The following is a 25611-nucleotide window of genomic DNA, read 5'->3' as shown; positions in this document are numbered from 1 at the left end:
GTTGTTTTGGTGAGTACAAAGCATTTTATCTTTTATTTGTATATATTTTTGTCATTTTATTTCTGCTAATATATATGTAATTAAAATGACAAATATATTAAAAATACATGTTTTATGCTTCTGTTGCAGGTTGCAAGAGATGTAGAGATGACGTGTGTGGCGCACTGGCTCAGCTGTGCAGTAAAAGTACTCTATTGTTGAATTGTTTGGTTAAACCTTTATCAAAGTGGACATTCAAGGCTAGGAATACACTTTCACCACTGTCGCAAATATATCCTCAAATGATTTGTTCGTTTTCTTTTATTTTCAGTGAATAGTTTGTGTCTTTATCGTCACGTTTCTTAAATGTAACTGCTTTGGGTGAGACAATGCGCTGTTTAGTGAACAAACTTGTTAAAGCTCGCATATTTGGTGGACTTAATAAAACTTTGTAGAGCGCCTTTTATTTTAACGTTTTGACAGTATCCAAACGATTCTAAAGCTGATAGTTTAACACTCTAAATTGTAAATGCAAAACTAAGTGTTAGGTAAACTGGGTAACCAAGCACAAAATATGACCGCAACAAGATGAATGAAAATCAGTAACTTTACAAAGTTATGTATTTTCAAAGGGTATAGCTATATAGAGAGAAATGTGTCATTTGCCGTACCGCAAGTAAGCCTACGTGTTAGCTAGCAAGCTGGGCTAGCTAGCTACAGTGTGGTGTTAGCTAGCTACGGCGTGGGTTAGCTAGCAAGCAGAGGACTAGCTAGCTACAGTGTGGTCCTATGTTAGCTAGCAAGCAAATGTTTGCAATGTAGCAGATGAGTTTTATGAGGACACTGCCGTCTAGAAAATGCAGCCACATTATTAACTAGCTACCAATTGATAGCAAGCTTCACAGTAGCTAGATTGATTTGTGCAGTAGAGTGATATAATTAAACAGAACTAGCTGTGTTGTATAACACCATGTAACCCAGTACAGTGCAAGTCATATTTTAGAGTCAGGCCAAATTATAATATTCTGCCTGATCACTTATGGAGTCAAAACTAGATTGAAAGGTGTGCGTGCCTTGCAGACAGCTCCATGTGGGGAAAAAAAAACTTGCAGGGGTACGTTTATTGTGGGCGAGTGGTCAGCTAGGAAGGTAGGAGGTAGACAGCCGAGGGGCTTTGAACATTCATCATTATTTTTGTCCTTTTCGAGTCTTGCAGCTGCAGTAATGAAATGGAGCACAGACGCAACTGAGGAGAAAGGCACAGAGGAACGGTGTACTCAATGAGTTTGTATTGTCCTGACAGATTCAGCCCCGCCACTGACGGGCTGAAGAGGTTCCTAAATAATAACAGTTATTCTATCTCTCTCTCTCTTCCTCTCTCAGTGGCCGCGTGTCTCTGCCTCTGCCTCGTGTCTCTTGAATGACGACAGACGCCGTGTGTAAGCCTTATATAGGCGGACAATTGAGGAGAAAGGCAGTGTAAAGGTCTCTAGGCACAGAGGAACGGTGTACTCAATGAGTTTGTATTGTCCTGACAGATTCAGCCCCGCCACTGACGGGCTGAAGAGGTTCCTAAATAATAACAGTTATTCTATCTCTCTCTCTCTTCCTCTCTCAGTGGCCGCGTGTCTCTGCCTCTGCCTCGTGTCTCTTGAATGACGACAGACGCCGTGTGTAAGCCTTATATAGGCGGACAATTGAGGAGAAAGGCAGTGTAAAGGTCTCTAGGCACAGAGGAACGGTGTACTCAATGAGTTTGTATTGTCCTGACAGATTCAGCCCCGCCACTGACGGGCTGAAGAGGTTCCTAAATAATAACACTTATTCTATCTCTCTCTTCCTCTCTCAGTGTCCGCGTGTCTCTGCCTCTGCCTCGTGTCTCTTGAATGACGACAGACGCCGTGTGTAAGCCTTATATAGGCGGACAATTGAGGAGAAAGGCAGTGTAAAGGTCTCTAGGCACAGAGGAACGGTGTACTCAATGAGTTTGTATTGTCCTGACAGATTCAGCCCCGCCACTGACGGGCTGAAGAGGTTCCTAAATAATAACACTTATTCTATCTCTCTCTTCCTCTCTCAGTGTCCGCGTGTCTCTGCCTCCTCCTACTACCGGACGCTTTATATAGGCGGAGGGTCCCGTCCCTCGTGACACAAGCGTCGCCTGGGCCAGCCAATGGGCTTGCGCAGTGTAATTCAGCTTCTGATGAGGTCACGCAGGGGGCGTTCCCATAAGAAAGAGAACGAGTCTGATCACTGACACCTGTCCGTAATCAGACCGAAACCCTCTCCACCAAAAGTCTGGCGCTGTCAGGGAAAAACCTTCCACTGGGCAAAAGCTACCGGGGGTGCGGCCTAACGCGTCACGCACGCGCACGCGTCACGACCTGGCGACTGTGGAATTTAAGGAATTTAAGGAATTTAAGCCCAGGAGGGAGTTAGCGATTAGCGATGTTTAGCTTAGCTTAGTTTAACAGAAGTATCTTCACTTTTAACATGACTTCCCGTGGTCGTAGAGGGCTGGTCGACGGCTTAAAATGACCGTGTAGACCGTGTAGACCTTATCCAGCTATAGTCTTGTGTTTCTACCCCGGGCATAGCCGGTGTTATTCACGGACAAACACTCCTGTTAGAGTGGTCTGATCAGCAGATCATTTTCTCATAAAGTTGCAAACGCAACTCAGCAATTCAACTTAATTTAAAAAATGCGCGTTTCGTTCAAGATCCATTAGAGTAGGACATGTACAGTTATGATAACTACAGTCATATGTAACTTTTGGACTAGTATAGTAGTTGATATTGTAATAAAACGTGCCAATGTCAGACGATGAACAAACACACCACGAGTCCACACTGATTCAGAAAACAGAATAAACTTTATATATAAATACACAACACTTCAGGGGGCTAACGTTTGCAAAAGAACTGTACAGGTTACAATCAGGTATATAATAATAGTTAGGGAGTAACATATCATTCACAAATTCAACAATAATAGAACAGATAAATACACAGATAGCCCTGCTACGTCCTCCGTGAGGGCCCGTTCCCCTGTACATAAGTCCCTGTCCAGCCCTGCTACATCCTCCGTGAGGACCACCTCTACCACATCCTGGTGGTGTGTCTGAGGTGGTGGTGGTGTGTCTGAGGTGGTGGTGGTGGTGGTGTGTCTGAGGTGGTGGTGGTGGTGTGTCTGAGGTGGTGGTGGTGTGTCTGAGGTGGTGGTGGTGTGTCTGAGGTGGTGGTGGAGGGTTGGGGTAACATCTGGGAGGTTAGGGGATAACATCTGGAGGGTTGGGGGTAACATCTGGAGGGTTGGTGGGTAACATCTGGGGGGTTAGGTAACATCACACCAATCAGCTCTCCTGTTGAGGTAAGCAATAACCATCTTGTTAGTGTAAACACACAAACAAGCACAGATATGTACAGTCAAAATAACATTTTGTGAGTAAACACATTTCTAAATAATCCCTATTCAATGTGACTTACCAGTGTACTGGGTGGATGGGGATGAAAGGTAACTGTCCAGATGTAATTTTGTCCAAAACATCTTGGTGCTGTGTGAATGAATGAGCATACATTTAATGTATTAGTAATGAAACAATCAATATGAACATTTAAAAATAACAATGATGTAATTGTGGCTCATACTTGCAGTAGCCTGAGGTAGAGGTGGTCCTCACGGAGGAGGTAGAGGTGGTCCACACGGAGGATGTGGTAGAGGTGGTCCTCACGGAGGATGTAGCAGGGCTGGACAGGGACTTATGTACAGGGGAACGGGCCCTCACGGAGGACGTAGCAGGGCTATCTGTGTACAATCTGGAAAATACTTAAAAAACAACTTTACAAGCAGTACAAACAAATTCATTAGGAAACATAATATTAATTGACACACAAGACGAATGGAACAACTTGAAACACCTCCTGCAGGATACCTGAAGCTCTGGTCGGATGGTCCTCCTGCAGATGCAGTGCACACTAACGTCCATAGTGTACACTGACTGGGCCTTGCGTGGACACCGTATGGAGCTGGGGAATGGTGTCAGGTGCCCAAACTGAAAGCAGGAAAAGAGGTGCTTACGCATAGCAGACTGATTATATTCCTTGCTTGCTGGGTCCTCACCTCTGCAGCATGTGAGACTGTTCGCAATAGCAAACAGCCCACAGTCTGAGCTGCCTCTCTGCTGCTGGACATCAGGCCACTGCAGAAGGACCTTGGGACCTGAAAAAGAGAGGAGACCTGTTATTTGAGAAATGAACTCCTCGGTCGACCCTTGACCAGCGGAGTCATAAATGTTAACAGTACCTACCTCGCAGTTGATGTTACTTACCGTAACCCAGTGATTTGAACAAACATTTAAAATCTGAACAAACCCCTGGGTTGATGCAGGCACGGAGGAGAGGAGGGAGAGGGACGTTGTGGCGTAGAGGCCTCCTACATGGGGATGTTGAGCCTGTAAAAGAGCCTGAGCATGGTCAATGGAGAGATCATTCAGCCAACAATTGGGAGTCAGAACGATAGGCCTAAGCACCTCCAACCCGCTAGGTAAAGCTGGACAGGCCCGCCCCAGCTGAACATCTGTGATGGTGACATCTAGCAGCTGAGATGGTGCCTAAAAAACATAATGATGTTGGGTTAAAGGGACTGTCATGTTACAGTACTCAGCCATTGGAATTTTTATTATTTAAAATGAATGAAGCTAGGATTTTTAAGTGTACCTGAAGTGAGTCCCACTCCGGCTCAGAGTTTAGCGGTTCAGGGTCATCAGAACACACTGGCTCCGGTGGATGGGACACAGCTTTCTGAGTGGGCGGGCAGGCTCGGAATCCTTAAGTCAATCAACAAAACAATTTTAGAATGACATCTTGTGGTAAAAAAAATACAGTTTCACATTACATTAACTTTAAAATGTGAACTGTATGTTACACTTACTCGTCCGCAGAGGCTTCACTGAGGCATAGGGGGTTTTGGTTCCCAGTTGTTGGCCATCCAAGGTCTCCAACTGCACCAAATTGTTGTCCCCAACCTCAGTCACCCTGAAGAAAATATGTATTAATAATGGCAAAATTGGACATCACACATCACCCTCTCATTCTGAATATTCTTAAAAGTCTAACATTTACCGGTACTTAGTTGGCCAGTCTGGGTCCATTGTGCCACCAGGTCTCCCACGTTTCCTCTCATTCTTCTTCAGGACCTCCATGCCCGGGAGGATCTCAAACCGCTTGGTTCCCTTCTTGATCCTCTTCCGGTAGCTTTCCCGCTGTTTCTCCTGGGCCTTCTCCACGTTGAGCCGCACCTTGATCGTTGAAGAAAAAGCGAAGCAGCAGAGATTGTAATTCTCTGTTGTGCAGTATAGCTCTGTATATTGCTGAGGCATTGTTATTGCTTTAGCAGTTACTTAGCATCACTCAGGTGGTTGTTCAGTATATAGTTGTGTAATATCTTTCACCTCGTCAAAGACCTCCTCATCCTTCTCAGCCCTGGCGTGGAGATAGTCTGCAGCGGTGTCTTCATTAATCTCGTCCATCTCCACAAAAGGACGGTCGCCTGTGATCTGAAATGAGAGGCAAATAGAGATACGCAATACATACATTTGCATAGAGTTAGTGTTTTATTTTTTGTTTATATTGAGAATCAATTTGCAAAACAAATTATATATTATAAGAACAATAATATCAAGAGTTGATATACCTCACAGGACAGCCGTGGCTCCCGACCGTACATCAGGCGGTAGGGCGAGTACTTGGTGGAGGCCTGGACGCTGGTGTTATGTGCGAAAAGGATTAACTTAAGGTTGTCCTCCCACCGTTCCTGGTGCCCTTCCAGAGATTTCCCGATAGCCCTCTTGAGTGTTTGATTGGTCCGCTCGTCCAGTCCGTTGGTCTGGGGATGGTAGGCAGAGGTAATCCGGTGCTTCATCCCCCACTTCTCAAACAAAATCTGGTTGACCTAAAAGTAGTAAGACAGAAGTCATTAGTTTTGTCCATACAAGTATGTCCATAACTGTTACAAGATCATATGTTTTAGCAAGTACATGACCTTGTTGCAGAACTCTTTGCCCTGGTCAGTCAGGATGACCTCCGGCACACCATGGGTGTGGAAGATGTCTATCAGGGCCTGGGATGTTGCCACTGCCGTCTTGTCCTAGCAGTGTATACACACAGGATATGGTACTATTATATTAATACTTATAATGTTAATTTTAAGATGAAAATTGGGATACATGGTGATGAACTGTTCAAGTACAATACATTCAAGTATTTTAAAAAGCATGGTCATGATCATTATATTTGAGAAAACAACACTAAACACAGATATAACACACCTTGATAGGAATGGCCTCCACCCACTTGGTGAAGAAATCTGTCGCTGTGAGGCAGTAGCGATTGCTATTCTTGGATGAGGCCTTGAACGGTCCGATGAGGTCCACACCTAGCAAGAAAAATGTGTTGGCATACTCTAACATTGGACAAGCGGAAGTAAAACATTCACACTAAAAGAGCATACTGAAAGAAAGCATGATGGGAAACAAGTCAAAACCCAAAAAATTAATTGGGATATAAAAGTGTAGAACTCACCAATCATGTACCACGGTGAAACAGGCTTGATGCTCTTCAGCTCAGGGGCTTCAGTCTTCACCTTCTCAAACCTCTGGCAAGCCACGCAGGTACGGACCTTGAAACAAACAGTAAAGTGCAAGTTGAAATGAAATGTGAATGAATGAATGAATATTATCTGTGTGTAAAATACAATCTTGCTACTGTTTGTAAAACATAAAAACTAACTAAAGAAATAATAGATTTGCTTGCCCAGTCTTCCACATCCTTCACAATGCCAAACCAGAAGAAGCGCTGATTAATCTTGCCAATCATGCGCTTCTTTCCGAAGTGACCGTCATGGACCTCGGTCAGCACTGCCTCCCTTTCCTCGTCTGACATGATGACCCTCCTTGGTGGCTGTCCCTCCTTCTTGGGCCTCAAATACATGCGACCATCTACAACATCAAAAGGATTAGAGAAAAGAGACCAGGACTTGTTAAATAATGTTTTTTTGTTGTTGTTGTTTTTTTACAGTAGTACACTACTTTATTGCTTTATGGGTTAATTTAACAAATCTTACCCTGAAGCATGTATTTCTCAGCTGCTCTCCGGAGAACACGCTTCTTCTCTGCAGACATATCCTCCTGGAACTGGTCTGTGGACAGATATAAGAAAATGTCACTGTGGCTAGTATAGGATGCCATTGTGTGTATATATATATATATATATATATATATTAAAAGGAAATGATAGGGTTATCTGTAGTAGTTCTCTGTAGTAGCGTCGTGTAGTTCTCTGTAGTAGCGTCGTGTAGAATGATAGGGTTATCTGTAGTAGTTCTCTGTAGTAGCGTCGTGTAGAATGATAGGGTTATCTGTAGTAGTTCTCTGTAGTAGCGTCGTGTAGAATGATAGGGTTATCTGTAGTAGTTCTCTGTAGTAGCGTCGTGTAGAATGATAGGGTTATCTGTAGTAGTTCTCTGTAGTAGCGTCGTGTAGCAGGTGTTTCCACAGCGCAGCGTCGTGTAGCAGGTGTTTCCACAGCGCAGCGCACTAGAATGAACAGCGCACTAGAATGACGTCACACTCGCCAGCTGGTCTGAATCATTGTGGACTCGTGGTGTGTTTGTTCATCGTCTGACATTGGCACGTTTTATTACAATATCAACTACTATACTAGTCCAAAAGTTACATATGACTGTAGTTATCATAACTGTACATGTCCTACTCTAATGGATCTTGAACGAAACGCGCATTTTTTAAATTAAGTTGAATTGCTGAGTTGCGTTTGCAACTTTATGAGAAAATGATCTGCTGATCAGACCACTCTAACAGGAGTGTTTGTCCGTGAATAACACCGGCTATGCCCGGGGTAGAAACACAAGACTATAGCTGGATAAGGTCTACACGGTCTACACGGTCATTTTAAGCCGTCGACCAGCCCTCTACGACCACGGGAAGTCATGTTAAAAGTGAAGATACTTCTGTTAAACTAAGCTAAGCTAAACATCGCTAATCGCTAACTCCCTCCTGGGCTTAAATTCCTTAAATTCCTTAAATTCCACAGTCGCCAGGTCGTGTCGCCAGGTCGTGACGCGTGCGCGTGCGTGACGCGTTAGGCCGCACCCCCGGTAGCTTTTGCCCAGTGGAAGGTTTTTCCCTGACAGCTCCCTCTACAGGCCAGAACGCGCCATGCTCCCCACAGTCAGACTACGCTTCAGAGCACAAGCATGCACCAGAGAGGAAGGGAGGTGGAGACACACGAGAGTAGGAAACTTGACCTCAGCTTTGTTAATTGGTGTTATGGTTGTTAGTTGGTAGGTTATGGTTAGTTGGTTTGTTATGCAGAGTGTGCGAGAGATATACACACACAAACCAACACAGTCTCACACTAAAACAAACACACTTTTCCTCATACTGTCATTCTCTCCCTCACATGAGGCTCACCACAGACCAACAAAGTATCACACGCACAAAAACACACAGTTATCCCACACTGTCATTCTCTCTCTCACACTCTCACACTCTCTCTCTCACACACACACACACACACACACACACAAAAACGCACACACTCCCCTACACACTCAGTCATAGACACACAAATGCACACGGGTAGGTTAGTGGATTGTGTGTGGGGGGCAGTTAAATAATGGCTACACATTCTCTCTCTCTCTCCCCTCCGTCCCTCTCTCTCTCCCCTCCGTCCCTCTCTCTCTCTCCTCCGTCCCTCTCCCCTCCGGATCTGCAAAGAGGAGTGGACCAACATCTCTCCCGAGATGTGCACAAACCTGGTGACCAACTACAAGAAACGACTTTTATATAATGTGTTTTTTCGGGATTTGTTGGTATTCAGACTTTCACTGTTAAAGTAAACCTACCATTAAAATGATAGATTGTTCATTTCTTTGTAAGTGTGCAAACGTACAAAATCAGCAGGGGATCAAATACTTATTTCCCCCACTGTATATGTGTGTGTGTGTAAGGTTCATGCAAGTCTTGCTCTTTATTATTGCATTATTAGCTATCGGCCAGGGGGGTATTCCACGAACGTTGATTAGTATATCGGCGATAAAAATAAATGCCGCGATCAGGCAACTCGAGATTGGAATTCAAGCCTCAGGTGATTCCTCGAACGAGGATCAGGCTTGTGTCATGAGTGTTCATAGAACACCGGCTTAGAAATCCTCGATATGGGCGCGTGCACGCAGGCATAAAGAGCCCCGAAGAGTTGAACTGTCGAAATGAAGATTGATCTTTATGAAGACGAAAAATAAGATGTAAAATAGTGTAATACTGCCGCAATTAACAAGGCGAGGGAAATGGGTTGGCAAGAAATTGCTGACCGATTAAATGCGTAGGTCATACTAGCCCCAGTTATTGTTATATGTTCATATTTTAATAAAATAATATTTACTACTGTGGTGATATCAGCAGCAGGCTACAAACCGTCATATCATCACGATGGCCTAGTGCAGGGGTGCCCAATACGTCGATCGCGATCGACCGGTCGATCGCAAAGGTAGTATGGGTAGATCGCATGGCATTGAACAACAAAAAAAAAAAAGTAAAAAAAAAAGAGGCGTTTCTCGAGGCTGCAGATTGCCTTTTCGATGACAGATCCACAGTGGCTGCCTACACCTTGCAGCCTGCCTACACCTTGCAACCAGCTCCTACAGCCCTGACTACTAGAAACTAGCTGCCTCCTCCCAGTGCCAGGTCTCCCACCAAGGTAGATAAATGCATTTATTTCCTCCTTTCAAACTAGGGAATTACCTGTTTTGTATCTGGTTTACTTTTCTGTTTGTTGGATCAGTAGTTGGCTATGGTACTGCAGACTGGCTGTCAGTGTGTGAGTGAGAGAAATTGAGGTGTGTGTGTGTGTGGGTGTGGGTGTGTGTGTGTGTGTGTGTGGGTGTGTGTGTGTAAGAGAGAGAGAGAGAGAGGGGGGGGGGGGAGAGAGAGAGGGAGGGTTTGTGCTATGGCTCCCTATGCAGACTGGCAAATGTGTGTGTGTGTGTGTGTGTGTGTGTGTGTGTGTGTGTGTGTGTGTGTGTGTGTCTGTGTGTGTGTGTGTGTGTGTGTGTGAGTGAGAATAGCAAAGAGGGAGGGTTTGTGATGGTCTTCTGTGTGGCTGTGTGACAGAGAGAGAGTGTATTGTGAGTTTACTATGCAGGCTGGGAAGTGTGTGTGTGTGTGTGTGTGTGTGTGTGTGTGTGTGTGTGTGTGTGTGTGTGTGTGTGTGTGTGTGTGTGTGTAGTACGTGCGTGCGTGTACGTTTGCGATGTTGAAACTAGACTGGTAGATCTTGGCAGACTGGCTACTTGAAAAGTAGATCTTGGTTCAAAAAAGTGTGGGCACCCCTGGCCTAGTGGTATTGACCGCTGCCATGGTATTTATTCGTCATTTTAAGACGGTGGTTCAAATCCCTCCAGACACACTTTTTATTGCATTTCGTTGTCTGAATCTAATCTAAAATCTCATCTAAACAAGTATATAGGCCAGGGGTCGGCAACTAAGTTTGGCCCCCCAAAAATTTAGCCACTAGATGGCGGGCCCGAACATAATCAAAGGCTAAGTTAACCCTTGTGTGGTGTTCGGGTCAACCTGACCCGTTTTCAATTTTTACTTAAAGAGAAATGGTACAAGAATACATTTTATCAATCTGAAACTCCATGGCCTTGGCTCATTTTATATGAAAAACAAAAAACATTTTTTTTATTTTTTTTTACACATCCTACAATACCCCAACACATTTATGTCCTTCATAAGGTGTTCGGATCATTTTGACCCGGATACACATAGACACAGAAACATACACACACTCACACTGACACTCACTCACTCACTCACACACCTCTGCTCTGTCTTTCCCGTGCCGAGAAGCCGTCTGCTCTCGCACTCTTTACCCTTTGAAATGCAACATTGTATAATAATAATAAAGAATAATATTGTACTGGACTCCTCACACCTGCACAAGAAGCCGTCTGCTCTGGCTTTCCCGCGCCGAGAAGCTGTCTGCTCTCGCACTTTTTACCCTTTGAAGTGCAATGTGAAGAAAAGATACAGTGTTCAGAGGGCCGTGGAGATAATATTTGAAGAGAGTGAGCAACATAGTGAAGTTGAAGGGGGGGAGGATGTTTCAGATGAGGATAATGTAGAAATTAGTTCAGAGTATTCTGATTCTGAAAGTGAATTTGGAGATGAGTTTCACTCTGAGCATGCAGCAGAAGGATCCCCACAGCCAGCCACTGGAAGAGCCCCACAGCCAGCCACTGGAAGAGCCCCACAGCCAGCCATTGCAGGAGCCCCACAGCCAGCCACTGGAAGAGCCCCGCAGCCAGCCACTGGAAGAGCCCCGCAGCCAGCCACTGGAAGAGCCCCACAGCCAGCCACTGGAAGAGCCCCACAGCCAGCCACTGGAAGAGCCCCACTGCCAGCCACTGAAAGAGCCCCACAGCCAGCCACTGGAAGAGCCCCGCAGCCAGCCACTGGAAGAGCCCCGCAGCCAGCCACTGCAGGAGCCCCACAGCCAGCCACTGCAGGAGCCCCACAGCCAGCCACTGCAGGAGCCCCACAGCCAGCCACTGCAGGAGCCCACACATATTTGTCCAAGAATGGCCAAATTGAATGGTCTTCATCCCCAATGAGAGAGCCCCCCCGCTCAGCTGCTAACATTATAAGGATGGTACCAGGGCCCACACGATTGGCAGTGACTCATGTTGATGATATCAAGTCATCCTTTGAGCTGCTGATTACTGATTCAATTCAGAAAATAATTCTTGATATGACCAACCTTGAGGGGAGACGTGTTTTCGGGGAGGAGTGGAAAGAAATGGACAACACACACTTACAGGCCTATTTTGGGATCCTCATCCTAGCAGGTGTCTATAGGTCAAGAGGGGAGTCGACTGAAAGTCTGTGGGATGTGGAGACAGGGAGAGCAATTTTTAGAGCCACAATGTCTCTGAAGAGCTTCAATATCTACTCGAGGGTCATCAGGTTTGATGACCGGGAATCAAGACCTGTTAGACGGCGTAGGGACAAGTTGGCTGCAATCCGCACGGTGTGGGACAAGTGGGTGGACCGGCTTCCACTTCTTTACAACCCTGGGCCCAATCTAACTGTGGATGAACGGCTTGTGAGGTTTAGAGGTCGTTGCCCCTTCAGGCAGTATATGCCCTCCAAACCTGCAAGGTACGGAATAAAAATCTGGGTTGCCTGTGATGCCGTTTCATCGTATGCATGGAACATGCAAATGTATACAGGGAAGCCAGAGGGAGGAGCCCCTGAGAGAAACCAGGGGACACGGGTGGTGTTGGATATGTCACAGGGCCTCAGTGGCCATAACATCACCTGTGATAATTTCTTTACATCCTACAGCCTGGGACAGGAACTTCTCAAACGAAAGGTGACAATGGTTGGAACAGTCCGAAAAAACAAGACGGAGCGCCCACCCCAGTTTCTAAATGTGAAGAACAGGCCAGTCCATTCCTCCAACTTTGTGTTTACAGCCAACACTACCCTGGTGTCTTACATACCAAAAAAGGGCAAGAATGTGATGCTCATGAGCACTCTACATAGGGATGGAAGAATCAGTGGCCGGGAGGACCGTAAACCAGAGGTCATACTTGACTACAACGCCACCAAAGGTGGAGTAGACAACCTGGACAAGCTGCTGGCCTGCTACAGCTGCCAAAGAAGAACTCTACGGTGGCCTCTCGTGATCTTCTTCAACATCCTGGATGTTTCAGCCTACAATGCATTTTCAATCTGGATGGCAGTCAACCCAGACTGGAACCAAAGGAAGCTCCAAAGACGACGTCTTTTCCTTGAGGAGCTAGGTATGGCACTGGTGACACCGCATATCCAAAGGAGACAACATATGCCCAGGACCCCAACTTCTCTAGCCATAGTGAGGAGGATAACAGATGCTCCACCTGCACAACCCACACAACCACAATCTCCAGTGCCTGAGGTAAGTGTCCTGTTGCGGTTGTTTGTGTGTGTGTGTGTGTGTCTGTGTTGATTCAATTGCTTAGTCAAATGTATTGATCGCTTTGGTAAATGTAAGTCGCTTTGAAATAAGGCGTCTGCTAAATTTTTTATGTAAATGTAAATATGTGTGTGTGTGTGTGTGTGTGTGTGTGTGTGTGCGCGTGTGTGTGTGTGTGTGAGTGATTTAGAGTATTAGGAGACGTGGTGGGAAAAAAAATCCTGCGAGGTGTGTGGACCCTCAAAGGACACAAAGACAGGGACCACATGCAGCAACTGCAAAAAGTACATTTGTGGTACACATACTGTCAAATGCTGTACTTCATGTGTTGTGTAGACAGACATGCCCATGCACACACAATTGTAACCAGTGTTATTTCAGTGACTAAAACAGTGTACATTCCACATGTTTTGTGTTTCAGCATTTGTAGCATTATTCTTGTTCATCACCTGTATTTTTTCCAGCTTTGATTATAATGCTTTGAAAATCAATTGAGAATATAAGTTCAAAATAATAAACATCAATAAAAACATTCTTTCATTTAAATGTTTCCTAGATAAGTATGATTTATGACAACCAAGTCTTTATTATAGTGGATTTTGTTTAGTGGAAGTTAGGAGTATCATGTGCGTAAAAACGCCTCTACTCATCATGCTGCCGTTCGGCCCCACCTATTCCCAGGGGTCTGACACTTTGAGGGTTATAATTAGGCACCCTCTGCTCCAGCCCCTCCAAAGGGCAGCCCCCTAGGTCCACCAGAACAAAATATACACTTTTGAATGTGAACACAGTACCTATTGTGCATTATTGGGTACAGTACCTGTTTGTGCCCACAGGAGGCGCTCTTTAATATTATGGGCTATTTTGGGGCTATCTTGCACCCTGAGCATACTCCCTTGTACGGGTCACCATTGGGACTAGGAGCACCGTGTCAGGAAAAGTGCTTTCAAAACCCCAATGATGTCCCGGGTCAACTTGACCCGAAGAGTACGAAAGGGTCCAAAAAGTGAACACCACATAAGGGTTAAGTAATTGATTGTTAAAAAATGTGACGTTCTAATGCTTTGACTTTTCTTTCGAAAAAAGTACACATCGCTAGTCAACTAACACAGCTTGTTTTGTGAGCCTGCTAACAATGTAAAGTAGTGTTATAGTTAACTAGGTAGCAGTCCAATCCATTACGTTGCAGTATTTTGGCTTGACTAGCGAGTTTGTGTGATTGTGTTGATTCTCAACAACGTTGAAACGTAGCTTCACCCTTTTCCATATTTTTGAATAATAAATGTGTGGACTGACGATGTAGCGCAGCCTAACTTATTCTAATGATTATTTAACATACTTTTGTTCTGCTAATTATTCCCCCCTCCTCCCAGACAAGGTCACATTATTATTGGATTGGTTGTTTGCGTGTCTGGTGAAGTTAGCTAAACAGTTAACGTGCTAGCTAGCAAGATAAACATAATGTCACTCTTCAAAGGTCTAAAGAGGAAAGTTGACTGTGAAAACAGGGCATTTAAAGAGGAATGGACAGTGAACTATACGTTCATCCTACCTGGTTTCATCAATGCAAAGCCGTTGTGAGACTCACATTTTACGTGCTCACAATGTTCCCTTTCTATACATGCGAGTCGTCCTTTTCGATGAATGTGGCACGGTGGCAGAGTGGTTAAGATCACTGCCTCACAGTCTCAAGGTACTGGGTTCGAATCCCGGTCTCGGAAGGTGCTGGGTTCGATTCCTGGTAATCACTGTGGGAGTTTGCATGTTCTCCCCGTGCCGCGTGGGTTTCCTCCGGGCACTCCGGTTTCCTCCCACATGAATGAAACATGCAGTATGAATGCGAGTGAATGTGAATGCGAGTGAGCATTCCCAAGGCTCCTTCGAAAATGAGACTCGTCTCAACGGAATTCCCTGGTAAAATAAAGGTTCATTTCATTTCATTTCAATGTGATAAAGACACACGAGAGGAATCGATTGATGCATAAAAACCTTGAGAACTGCCTGCGGATTAAAGTGACGTCCATATTACCAGATATCAAGCAAGATATCGGCAAAAACCGATGGGAGATGCCACTTTTCACATTAAGTGAATACCAAGCCTGTCGTTATTGTATTTAATAACCTAATTGTATTTTGTATATTTTGAATGAATGGCTCATTGTAATTATTATCCCTAATAGCGTGTTTGCTCTGTCGTTTCAGGAGCGTATAGTAGGCCTATGCACCACCACCCCTCGCCCTCCAAGATCAAGCAGATTCTGCTTTTTGTTTGCGCCGATTTTGTTGTCAATGTTTTTCAGAAAATTAAACTGAATTTGCTTTGTTACTGTTCATATGTGTGTTGCAGTCACATATACGTAAACATTACGTTTGAATGGTTTACTGAGCTTGTGTTATTTCTTTCAAACCACACACCGCATGTCGGCTATTTCAGCACCACGTGTTGTCCACCTACTTATGATTCACCATGAGGGGTTCAGCGTCAGTGCGCTTCGCTGCCTGATTGTCTGTCCCTGTGTCATTCACTCTCAACATGGATAAAAGTACAATAAGCATTATTCAGGTGGAGGTCGATTCTCTATTCGGACATTATAGGCGCTATATGTGGGACTGTCGGTCCGATATTGTAAAAAAGAAAAAAAGTGGATTCTCAAAATAATCTGCTGGGCCAAATATTATTGGTGATGGGCCAGCAATGGCCCATGGGCTGCCTGTTGCCGACCCCTGATATAGGCTATAAATGGATGGTGCAGGCTAATTTACAAGAACTGACACGATTACAATGGTGTTTGAAGCCTTTCTGAGTAATGGATTCTGATGGAATCCTTTCTGATGGATAGATGATTCACTTAGACAGATATATTGTAAATCGATTTGCATGAAGGCTTCGGTTAAATGTAAAAAAAAACGTCAAATTAAATCAAGTCTCGAACCCGCAGCCTTTGGAACTCTAGCTGACTGCCTTAACCCTTGTGTGATGTTCACTTTTTGGACCCTTTCGTAGTGTTCGGGTCCAGTTGACCCGGGACATCATTGGGGTTTTAAAAGCACTTGTCTTGACACGGTGCTCCTAGTCCCAAGGGTGACCCATACAAGGGGGTATACTCAGGGCGCAAGAAAGCCCCAAAATAGCCCATAATATTAAAGGGCACAAACAGGTACTGTACCCAATAATGCACAATAGTATGCCTGTCTACACAACACATGAAGCACAGAATGTGACAGTGTGTGTACCTCAAATGTACTTTTTGCAGTTGCTGCATACGTTCTGTACAGTGCAAGAAAATGTAAAAATGTTTACAATGTTGCACTTCAAAGGGTATAAAGTGCGAGAGCAGACGGCTTCTTGGCACGGGAAAGCTAGAGCAGAGGTGTGTGAGTGAGTGTCAGTGTGAGTGTGTGTATGTTTCTGTGTGTCTCTGTGCATCCGGGCCTAAATGACCCGAAGATCTTATGAAGGACATAAATGTGTTGGGGTATTGTAGGATGTGTATTATTATTTTTTTCACGTTTACATGTTTTTCATAGAAAAAATAAGCCAAGGCCATGGAGTTTCATATTGATCAAATGTATTCTTGTACCATTTCTCACCAAGTAAAAATGTAAAACGGGTCCGGTTGACCCGAACACCACACAAGGGTTAACCCCTGCGCCAGCCACACCGCTGTGATGACGGCAATGCAAGTTGATAGACATACCTATTTTATTTAATTTTTTACACGTTTTAATTTATATATCAAGTTATCTATCACACAATCAACCTATCTATCTATCTATCTCGTGTGAAGTGAGAACTAATATTTCCTAAAAGACACTTGAGGAACTGTTGTTCGGGATGTAGTTTCCGCCTGTGAGAATTTTTTTGATGCACGCATTACCTAAACAGAAAGGCTGTGTTCGGAATGGTATACTAGCATACTGCATACTAGCATACTCAATGAGTATATACTGCATACTGCCTACTAAATTCATAATAAGTATGTGAAAACCAGCCGACCATTTACACTGTATGCATACTGCCTCCCAGAATGCATTTCGCCGGGAGCGGCGAATTTAAACCTCCATTAGCTAATATATGTAATTTTGGCTTTACAAGTGTTAACATGTCATTTTATTAAGTTTTAATATGTTTTCAGGCGAGAAAGTAACCACATATATTCCCAAAATATGTCCAGTTTACCAAAATAACCAGTAAATATATCTGATCTGACGATTTTATGCGTCTTCTGTTCGCTAGCTGCGTTCGTAAATTTGCCCTGGAAATATGATCAGCACTCATGGAATGCCTCTTGTCCAATCAAATTACCCTTTATGACGTTGCACCCAGTGTGCGTTCAGGCGCTCTCAGAGCGATTTTACGAACGCACCCTACGTTGCTTACTTTCACTCACTCGACAGAAATATCGTAACATAATTACAACACGTTGTAAAATGATTTGGGGGGCCAATATCTTTAGCTAGCTCAAGTAACTAGCTTACTATATTGTTGTCTTAACAGTTGGTAAAATAACGTGATTAAAATAAATATATATGAGCAATAACTAGAGATGCTCCGATCTGATCGGCTCCGATCTGATCGGCGCCGATCGATATCGGCCGATATGCCCTTGATCGGTTTTGAACGGAGTTCTCAAAACGGCCGATCAAACACGGCCGATCAGTTTACATAGAGAAATGGCGTCGCCAGTCTGGCAATATTACACAGTGTCGGAAAGAGACAACAAATATGCAGTTTGTAATGTCTGCTCAAAAGAAATACCTCGCGGAGGAACGCACGCAAGGTCTTTCAATACCACGAATATCATACGGCATTTGAAGGCTTGTCACACCAAGGAATTTAACGAGTTTGATAAATTGGCGAGCGCTAAGGCCAGAGAGAAAGAGTCGTCGAAAGAACGTTCGATGCCACTCACTCAGCTAACTGTTACAGAGACATTGAAACGACAGCAACCATACGGCAACGACAACAATAAACGAAAGGAAATAAATGCGAAAGTAATGGAATTCATATGCCTTGATCAGCAGCCCCTGTCTGTTGTGGAAGACGCCGGGTTCAAACGCCTTGTTTCCTGCCTGGATCCACGCTATACGCCAGGGACATACTAGGACCTTATATGGACCTTATATAAGGTCCATATAAGCAGAGGTAAGCAGTGCTTACCCAACGAAAAAAGGAAAGGAAAGAAAATATTAAAATAAAAGTGCATGTAAACCGTTTGTTTGTTTTCATTAAAAGAGTCGTATTTTAGGTCCCAGGGCAGCAGGAGTCATTCATTTTGACGTTGCATTTTTAGCGCCACCTGCAGGAGTAAGCACTTCCTACTCTGCATTGCGTTGCATATAAGCACTCGTCTCTCTGCTTTCCCTCGCGTACATTCGAATGCGTGAAAATGTCTTTTTAATTTTTTTCCGATGCCTCAGCCCGCTGTTTAATGTGGCCATGGTAAGCATGCTTACAGCCAATCAGTAGGTCTTTCATTCCGATAAGAGCTACTGATTGGCTATCATTTTCAAGTTCACATAACATTTCACACTACTTTCTCTCGCCCGGCAGAATAGTTTATGCTACCTAGCTCAAACGATCTAATCAATAAGGATAACTTGCTTTTTAAATTTTGTGAATATGGACATTTCTGTCAGTGTCATCACTGGCCCTGATCTCAATTGAAAAAGAGAGACTTTCCAAACTGCAACAGGCGAGTGACTTCTACACTAAAGTGACAGAGGTGTTCCTTCGCAAGGAGAGAAAGGCGCATGGACCTCGTTTTCAAGTAAAGGTAAGATATCATTTTTAAATTTACGTCATGGCTTCTTTGCTGGTTTATGTAGCGAACGGGAACTGGTAGTGTAACTCGCCCCATGCGGGAATCGAACCCCGATCTCCCGCATAACCGACGGCCGCGCTAATCACAACACCAAGAGAGTTAACTCGCTTGGAGGAGCTGTTAACGGGCCTCATACAGGATCGTTACACTATCCTCACCGTTCGGGAGAGCGTGCCCTCACGCTTCACTATGTCAAGTCCCTCACGTGGACACGGCTCTCCGATGGCCTTCCTGCCATCCCAACTTTCTGACACCAGTGTAGCGAACGGGAATCTTCTAGTGTAACTCGCCCCATGCGGGAATCGAACCCCGATCTCCTGCATCACCGACGGCCACTTCTCCAGAATCGATTTAATTGAGTCGTCACTTACAAGCGAGTTCGTTTAATCTCAACGAGACGTCCTTGATATCACTTCAGAATGATATGATCCAATCAAATATTAGGCACCACTACTGAACTGTTCATTAAGATAATATTTATTCAAGCACATCAGCAAGCAATAATAGTTCATTTCCATGGAAAAGTGTCTTATCTAGCTTCACCTCTGCAGGCCTATCTCAGCTAGCCGTCAACAAGTTAACTGCAGTGGCTCCACCAAAAACAAGTCCCTCTCACCTCCGTACATAGTCCTTTATACAATTCATTAAACATTTTGGGCTGGGTGATGCCCCCCCCCCCTCTATCTGGTAGTTTTCCAAGTGTCAGCACAAATCCGTTGCAGCTGCAGAAAGTCTTCTCGTTAGCATTGGCCTTCAATTCCTCCTGTGTGGGTGCGAGAGTGTACTGTATGTTATCAGCTTGAGTGTCCTGCTAGCGTCTCGTTCCCATGGTGATATCGTACTTTGTATGAGCAGAGCATTGTGTCAGTGTCCTTATCAGAATGTCTTGTTATCAGAATGTCTTGTGAAAACACAACTATTGAAGTTACACAGTAATATTAGGATTCGATTTACAAGTTAGAAGAATAGACTTATCATTAATCATTAGTTATGAAAGTACAGAAAAATAGAATATTATAACAGCAGGTGTAAAATGGTTGTTAGCACATAGGTAAAAATAAGTAATTTACAGGCAGTTTGAATCATAAAACGTTCTTTTAGTCAGGAGCTTGTATTTCTTCTTGTCGCTCAAAAACAGAACCTCTCTTTTGGCTTTGTGTGACCTTCCTATTGTTCTCAACTGACCGCATTCACATATTATTTAAATGAGCACATAGTACATGATTTATCACTTCTAGTTATTTTAATACAAATTCCCAACAAATCCCCCCTTTGGTCATTAAACAAAATTATGACCATTACAGAGAATTTGTAGCCAGAAATGGTGAGATGGGTCGTAGACCGCAAATGCCTTTATTTACACCATTCCTTCACAAACCTCCATAATTACAACAGATCTTCAACTCCTGTATCATGATCCATGATCTCCTCACCCTCCAACAGTGACTGCTGCTGTTCAGCAATAAGCATTTGTAATTGTCTCTGTGTACCAACATCAACCTTGGTTAGGGCCGCAGTAATCAGTCGCTGGGCCAGGCCTCTAATGCAAGGGATAGCCAAACAGGATCAACAATGTGGCAGAGATGAGGAGGGCAGTGAGCATAGACATAGCCAGATTTTTTCATTTAACAAAAACAGAGTCGAACCAGTCACCAATAACAGTGCTAACTCAAGCGTTTGCATACACCTCTTGTAAACATCCTCATCACCATCTACTAAATTTCTCATTATCAGCGCCCAAGTGTCTCACACCGACCCATGAGTGGGACCATGTGCCTCAGCACCAATAACATTCATTAGACCTGCACGGGCCACTATTCTTCCGTCATGCGCTCTCCACAACCCGTAGCCCTTTTCAGAGGACCAGCTTTGCGTCACCCCCCTTGTTACCCACACTGACCTTTCTTGGGGGGAGGCGGCCCCCTGTATGTCATCTATAGTCTGTACAGAGCATTTAGGTTTGTCTAGCTGGATTGAGACCAGCTGATGTTCTCTGGGGACATATCAATGGACTGCGCTTACATACCGCCTTTATCCAAAGCGCTTCAATGGCTTCTCATTCACCAACACACATATTCACACACCAATGGTGGCAAGCTGCCATACAAGGCGCCGGCCCTGGGAGCAATTCGGGGTTCAGTGTCTTGCCCAAGGACACTCTGACATGTGGCCTGCCGGGGCTCGAACCGCCGATCTGCCAACCTTGCGATCATTAGATGGCGGCTCTACCTCCTGCATCACAGCCACCCCCTCCTGATTTAGCGGCTGCATCTGCAGCATAATTTCCTTTTTCTTCGTCTGTGTCGGCTTTCGAGTGTCCCTTCAGCGGTGCCTCTAATCTAAAAGCAGATGGGGTGAGCCCCCACCTTTCCAAACATGTCTGCTACAGGTTTACTGAAATTGCCTGGCAGTCACGCATTCTAAGGAAGCAAAACAAATTGCAAGGCATTTAGACAAGAAACTGTAAAGTGATGATTAGGCCCAATGGATCTCCTGAAACCTCCAAAGGGATTATGGTGAGAGAACAAATAATGACTGTGAAATACCTGAACAGACAAATGACTAAAATCTGAGTGGAAATACTTGAACAGACAATGACTGTCAAAAATGGGAATGGACAAGGATTATTCATTTCCACTAAACGATATAAATGATGATGAGTTTGGAGAAATGGGATCACTGGACTGTGTGAATTATAATCCAGCTGCACCTAAAAACTATGAAGAGTTGAACTTTGAAAACCTTTGACTTTACAGAGGACAAAATTTATGACATTGAGAACAACATCGACCACTTCTACAACAATAATAACCGTCTGCAACTGTGACTATTACACAGAGGAATAATTCAAAAGTAATATAATATTGGATGGTATTTTATCAACAATACACACAGTAGAAGAACAATACACACAGTAGAAGTCTTTATAGAAACTTTAAGAAAACTAAGGACTATTTGAGACAGTTCACCAAGTTCAGCATCATTGCTGTATCGGAGACATGGCTCAGTAAAGAAAAAGAAGCCGATGTGGAACATGAGGTCTATGAACTATTTACCTCCAACAGAACAAACAAGAAAGGAGTAGGAGTTGCCTTGTATGTAAATAATGACTTTGACTGTAAAATAGTAAAAAAAAAAAGTCAATAACAATAGAAAACATTATGGATTGTGTCACTGTAGAAATAAAATATGGAGAACACTTTGTTCCTTCAGACCTCCCCTCTTCCCAGGGCGCAGTCTCAGGCTGGAACCCTTTCCGATGGAGGTTTACTGCCCTCCAACCCCTTCTTGGGTCAGAGTCAGTCTACCTCCACCCCTTCCGCTTCCCAGACGTCTCCTTTTCAGAGCTCTGATCACGGAAAGCACTGCTCGCTTACTAACGCATTCGGTTTCAGCTTACAGTGGCCTGACTGTACATTGAGCTGAGCGCAGCCACCATTTCCCTATGGCTTAAGGCTTTGCGACCCAACCGGCCGGTGACCCAGTCGATAGCGATCCCCAGTCAGTGTCTAAACACCAACCCTGTAGCGGTGATTGGCCGCCCAGTTGGGAACCGACGGTCTGATCCCTAGCCCACTTCGCTATGGGTCTAGAAACTTTGACCGTTTACACCAGCCTTGCCTGTTCACGGGTGTGACTTCCCCTCACATCCCCCTCACACTGCCCACACACCTAGATGCGACAGCTGCGCCGACTAGACGGTACCACGGTAGTATGTTCATTCATACTTCATCAGACACGGGGGCCTTCAGTCCTCTCCCCAGCACTATATGGTGTCTTTAAGGTGCCCTCGGAACTTTGCAATTCCACCGCCGCCTGTTTTAGACTAGGTTCGGGGTGCCTAATCCCCTGCCTACTCTAAGACCATAATAATACACTTTGTATATAGAACTCCAGGATCCTGTCTTGACACATTCAAAGATATGATGGTTGATATGTATGATAAACTAAATGACAGAAAGACGGTCTTTGTATGAGGGGACTTAAATATAGATTTGTTGAACCCAAATGAACACAAAAAAAAATGTTACAGACATCATGGACACAATGAACAGTATATGTATATTTCCTACAATCTTAAAACCGACTAGAATAACAAGTAACAGTGCTACTTTAATAGATAACATTTTTACCAATGAAATTGGGAGTAAAATAGTAAGTAGAATGCTATTACCGTAAATAAACAGAGCTGCCTATCAAGACCCAACTAACAAATTATTCATAAACCCCTATGATCTCAAATTTAAAGAATTGGTGGACTTCAAAATGGCACAAGAAATTCTACAAAGTAAAAAAAATATATAAGATGCTTCCAGACTTTATCCAGAGACTGTTCCAAGTTAGACAGACTAATTACGAAGTCAGAGGAATATGTATATTTATGAAAACAAAGATTAAAACAAATGCAAAACAAAGATGTATAACAGTTAAAGGAGCCTACCCATGGAACACCGCCGAAAAGGAAATGAAAATGTGCAGCACACCAAAAGGACTAAAGAAATCACAAAAAATAAGATGATTAACAAGTATAAAAACAGAGGCATAAACACAGCCCTTGTTTGGTATCCTTGAACCCCCCCCCGCCAACATGCGCAAGTATAAAGTCCTGTTCACAATGTTTCCCTGTCTTGACCATGCACTCATGAACATATTGCAGAAGTGCGTAGTATTAAGGCGTCCCACGTCGCCCCCCTTTCCCGTCCTGTTAAGGCAGTCGTAGGCTTTTTCTAAGTGTAAAGGGTGATGTCCCTCATATATCATGGGGCCTTTAGTTCTATTCATACCGGGGCAGCATGTTCTCCCCCTCGTCCCATCTCTACTGGAGAATTTGAACAATTATCAGGCTTGTAGGGGGAGGGAAACAGTGTACTCTCTCTAGGTGGTTTCAAGCAGACTAAACATGTCACATTAGAAATGGTGGATATTGTGTAGTTAACCCAGTTAATTTAATAATTAATTAATACATTGTATAAATAATTGTGGCTATAACCCAGTTGTACCAAACATTGTAATTTGATTTGATTCTCCATTTATCTCGAACATTTCAACCACAAAAACACACAAATCTTCAACAACAAAAAACAACAAAAACAAACCCCAAAAAATAAATACAAATACAAATAAAATAAGATATAAATTGAAATAAAATATATCTTCCTCGACATGGAAGCAACAGTCGGCAATTGCCCTGTTCGATAAAAGACAGAAAGAAACAAAACCCACCTGGTCCTGCCCCTTCCCCACAATATCATACCATTACGCAATAGATTATCTATCAATATCTATAATAATATGGCTATCCACTATAGCTAACCAGGAACCAAATATCCACAAAAATACCAGTTCACGTCATTCTCAAGCTCCTCCAACCTATATCCCTCCAAACCACTCAATAGTATTACTTGTTTTCATTGTTACATCAAGGCCATTCAAAATGGACACCCCACAAACTGAGATGCACCTGCCCCTGAGCGCTGCACGGACAACAGGCTGTTCTACATTCAATTTCCCTCCTAGACTACAACCCCCATCTCTGCTCATGAACAAACTTTTTTTTTTTAAGTTGCCAGGGACCTTATTTTGTGTTACTTTAAACATGAATCGTGCAGCCTTGAATTTACACTTCTCCAAACTTCAGTTTGACTTTCTTTTATTTGTATATAATTGGTATGATCTCTATGAAGTACAATCCTTATAGCTCTTTTTGCAATGTGCATATCTTTTCTAGGTTGGTTTTATATGTATTTCCCCAAACTTCAACACAATATGACAGATAGGGTACAATGAGTGTGCAATATAGAGTGTATAGTGATTTCTGATTTAAGATGTATTTAATTTTACAATAAACATTTTATCTGTGTGTGTGTGTGTAAAATTCACTGTTAAAATACATAGGGGGAGGCGTCGGGGCGCAGGTCAATGCCTGACTGTGTCTATGGCACTGCAAATACTTTTCGCTTACACGTGAGCTGTAGCAGCGCTCCAATTGGCTGTCTCTATTTCTTGGCCGGGGCGCAAAAATGTGCGTCCTGAATATCTGGTTGTATTGCAGACAATGCATTGGTCCATCGAGCTTCCGGGTGATAGATTTGATGTCCGCAGCTGGACCGCAGCTAGTTGTTTACAATGTAAGGATCATATCCGGATGGAGGGGGAGGGATCTCCGCCATAGCCAATTGATCGTCCAGATGGAGGAAGGGGAGGCAACTCCCCATAGCCAATTGTAGACCTCATTACTGTTACATGACCTTGGCGGCTCACTTTAGTTTGAAAGTGAAACAATGGAGGCGGCTGCATGTCCTACTGGGAGAAGTGCTTCTGAACTAAAAGACAATTCGGTTGTCTCGCTTAAAGAAAACCCGTTTTCAAGGCGTTCAATTCAACAACAGAAACGGATTAAAGAGCTTGGACCGGAACGACCCGATTTGCAAATAAATCAACAAACAAGAGATCGGGGACGAGTTTACAACCGGGCGTTCACTGCCACGGTTTATGAGAAACGGAGTTGGCTAACTGGATGTGGTGTAAGTAATGCCTTTTATTGCTTTCGCTGTTTGCTTTTTCAAAGTGCCGGCACCGAGGCGTTGTGGACAACGACGGGGGTAAACGACCTCAAACATCTTTCAGATAAATGCAAAAGGCATCAGAGTAGCCGCAGCCATATTGAAAATAGCATGAGGCTAAGTTTCTTTGGTAGGCTTAGCATTGCTGAACAGCTCGACGAAGGCTACAGAATTGGCATTAGAAAGCACAACGAAGAGGTGAGAAAAAA

General features: G+C 43.9%; 1 protein-coding gene across 1 annotated transcript in view; it reads right to left on the bottom strand.

Moving 5' to 3' along the window:
* The window catches only part of LOC308162478 (uncharacterized protein), a gene marked incomplete at both ends in the record, with an annotated part of 9003 nt that extends 3646 nt beyond the window's left edge, over positions 1 to 5357 (bottom strand). Inside the window, 5 exons of the mRNA XM_080536628.1 lie at positions 3912 to 4031; positions 4308 to 4589; positions 4696 to 4805; positions 4910 to 5013; positions 5101 to 5357. Coding sequence (XP_080392754.1) covers positions 3912 to 4031; positions 4308 to 4589; positions 4696 to 4805; positions 4910 to 5013; positions 5101 to 5357 — 873 coding nt within the window. The remainder of the gene's footprint in view (positions 1 to 3911; positions 4032 to 4307; positions 4590 to 4695; positions 4806 to 4909; positions 5014 to 5100) is intronic.
* Positions 5358 to 25611: the final 20254 nt, after the last annotated feature.

This window comes from Nansenia antarctica (genome assembly GCF_963989245.1).
Source record: "Nansenia antarctica genome assembly, chromosome: 7".
Classification (NCBI taxonomy): Eukaryota; Metazoa; Chordata; class Actinopteri; order Argentiniformes; family Microstomatidae; genus Nansenia; species Nansenia antarctica.
Note: the sequence above shows the minus strand (reverse complement) of the source record. Positions and strands in the feature narration are given on the sequence as shown.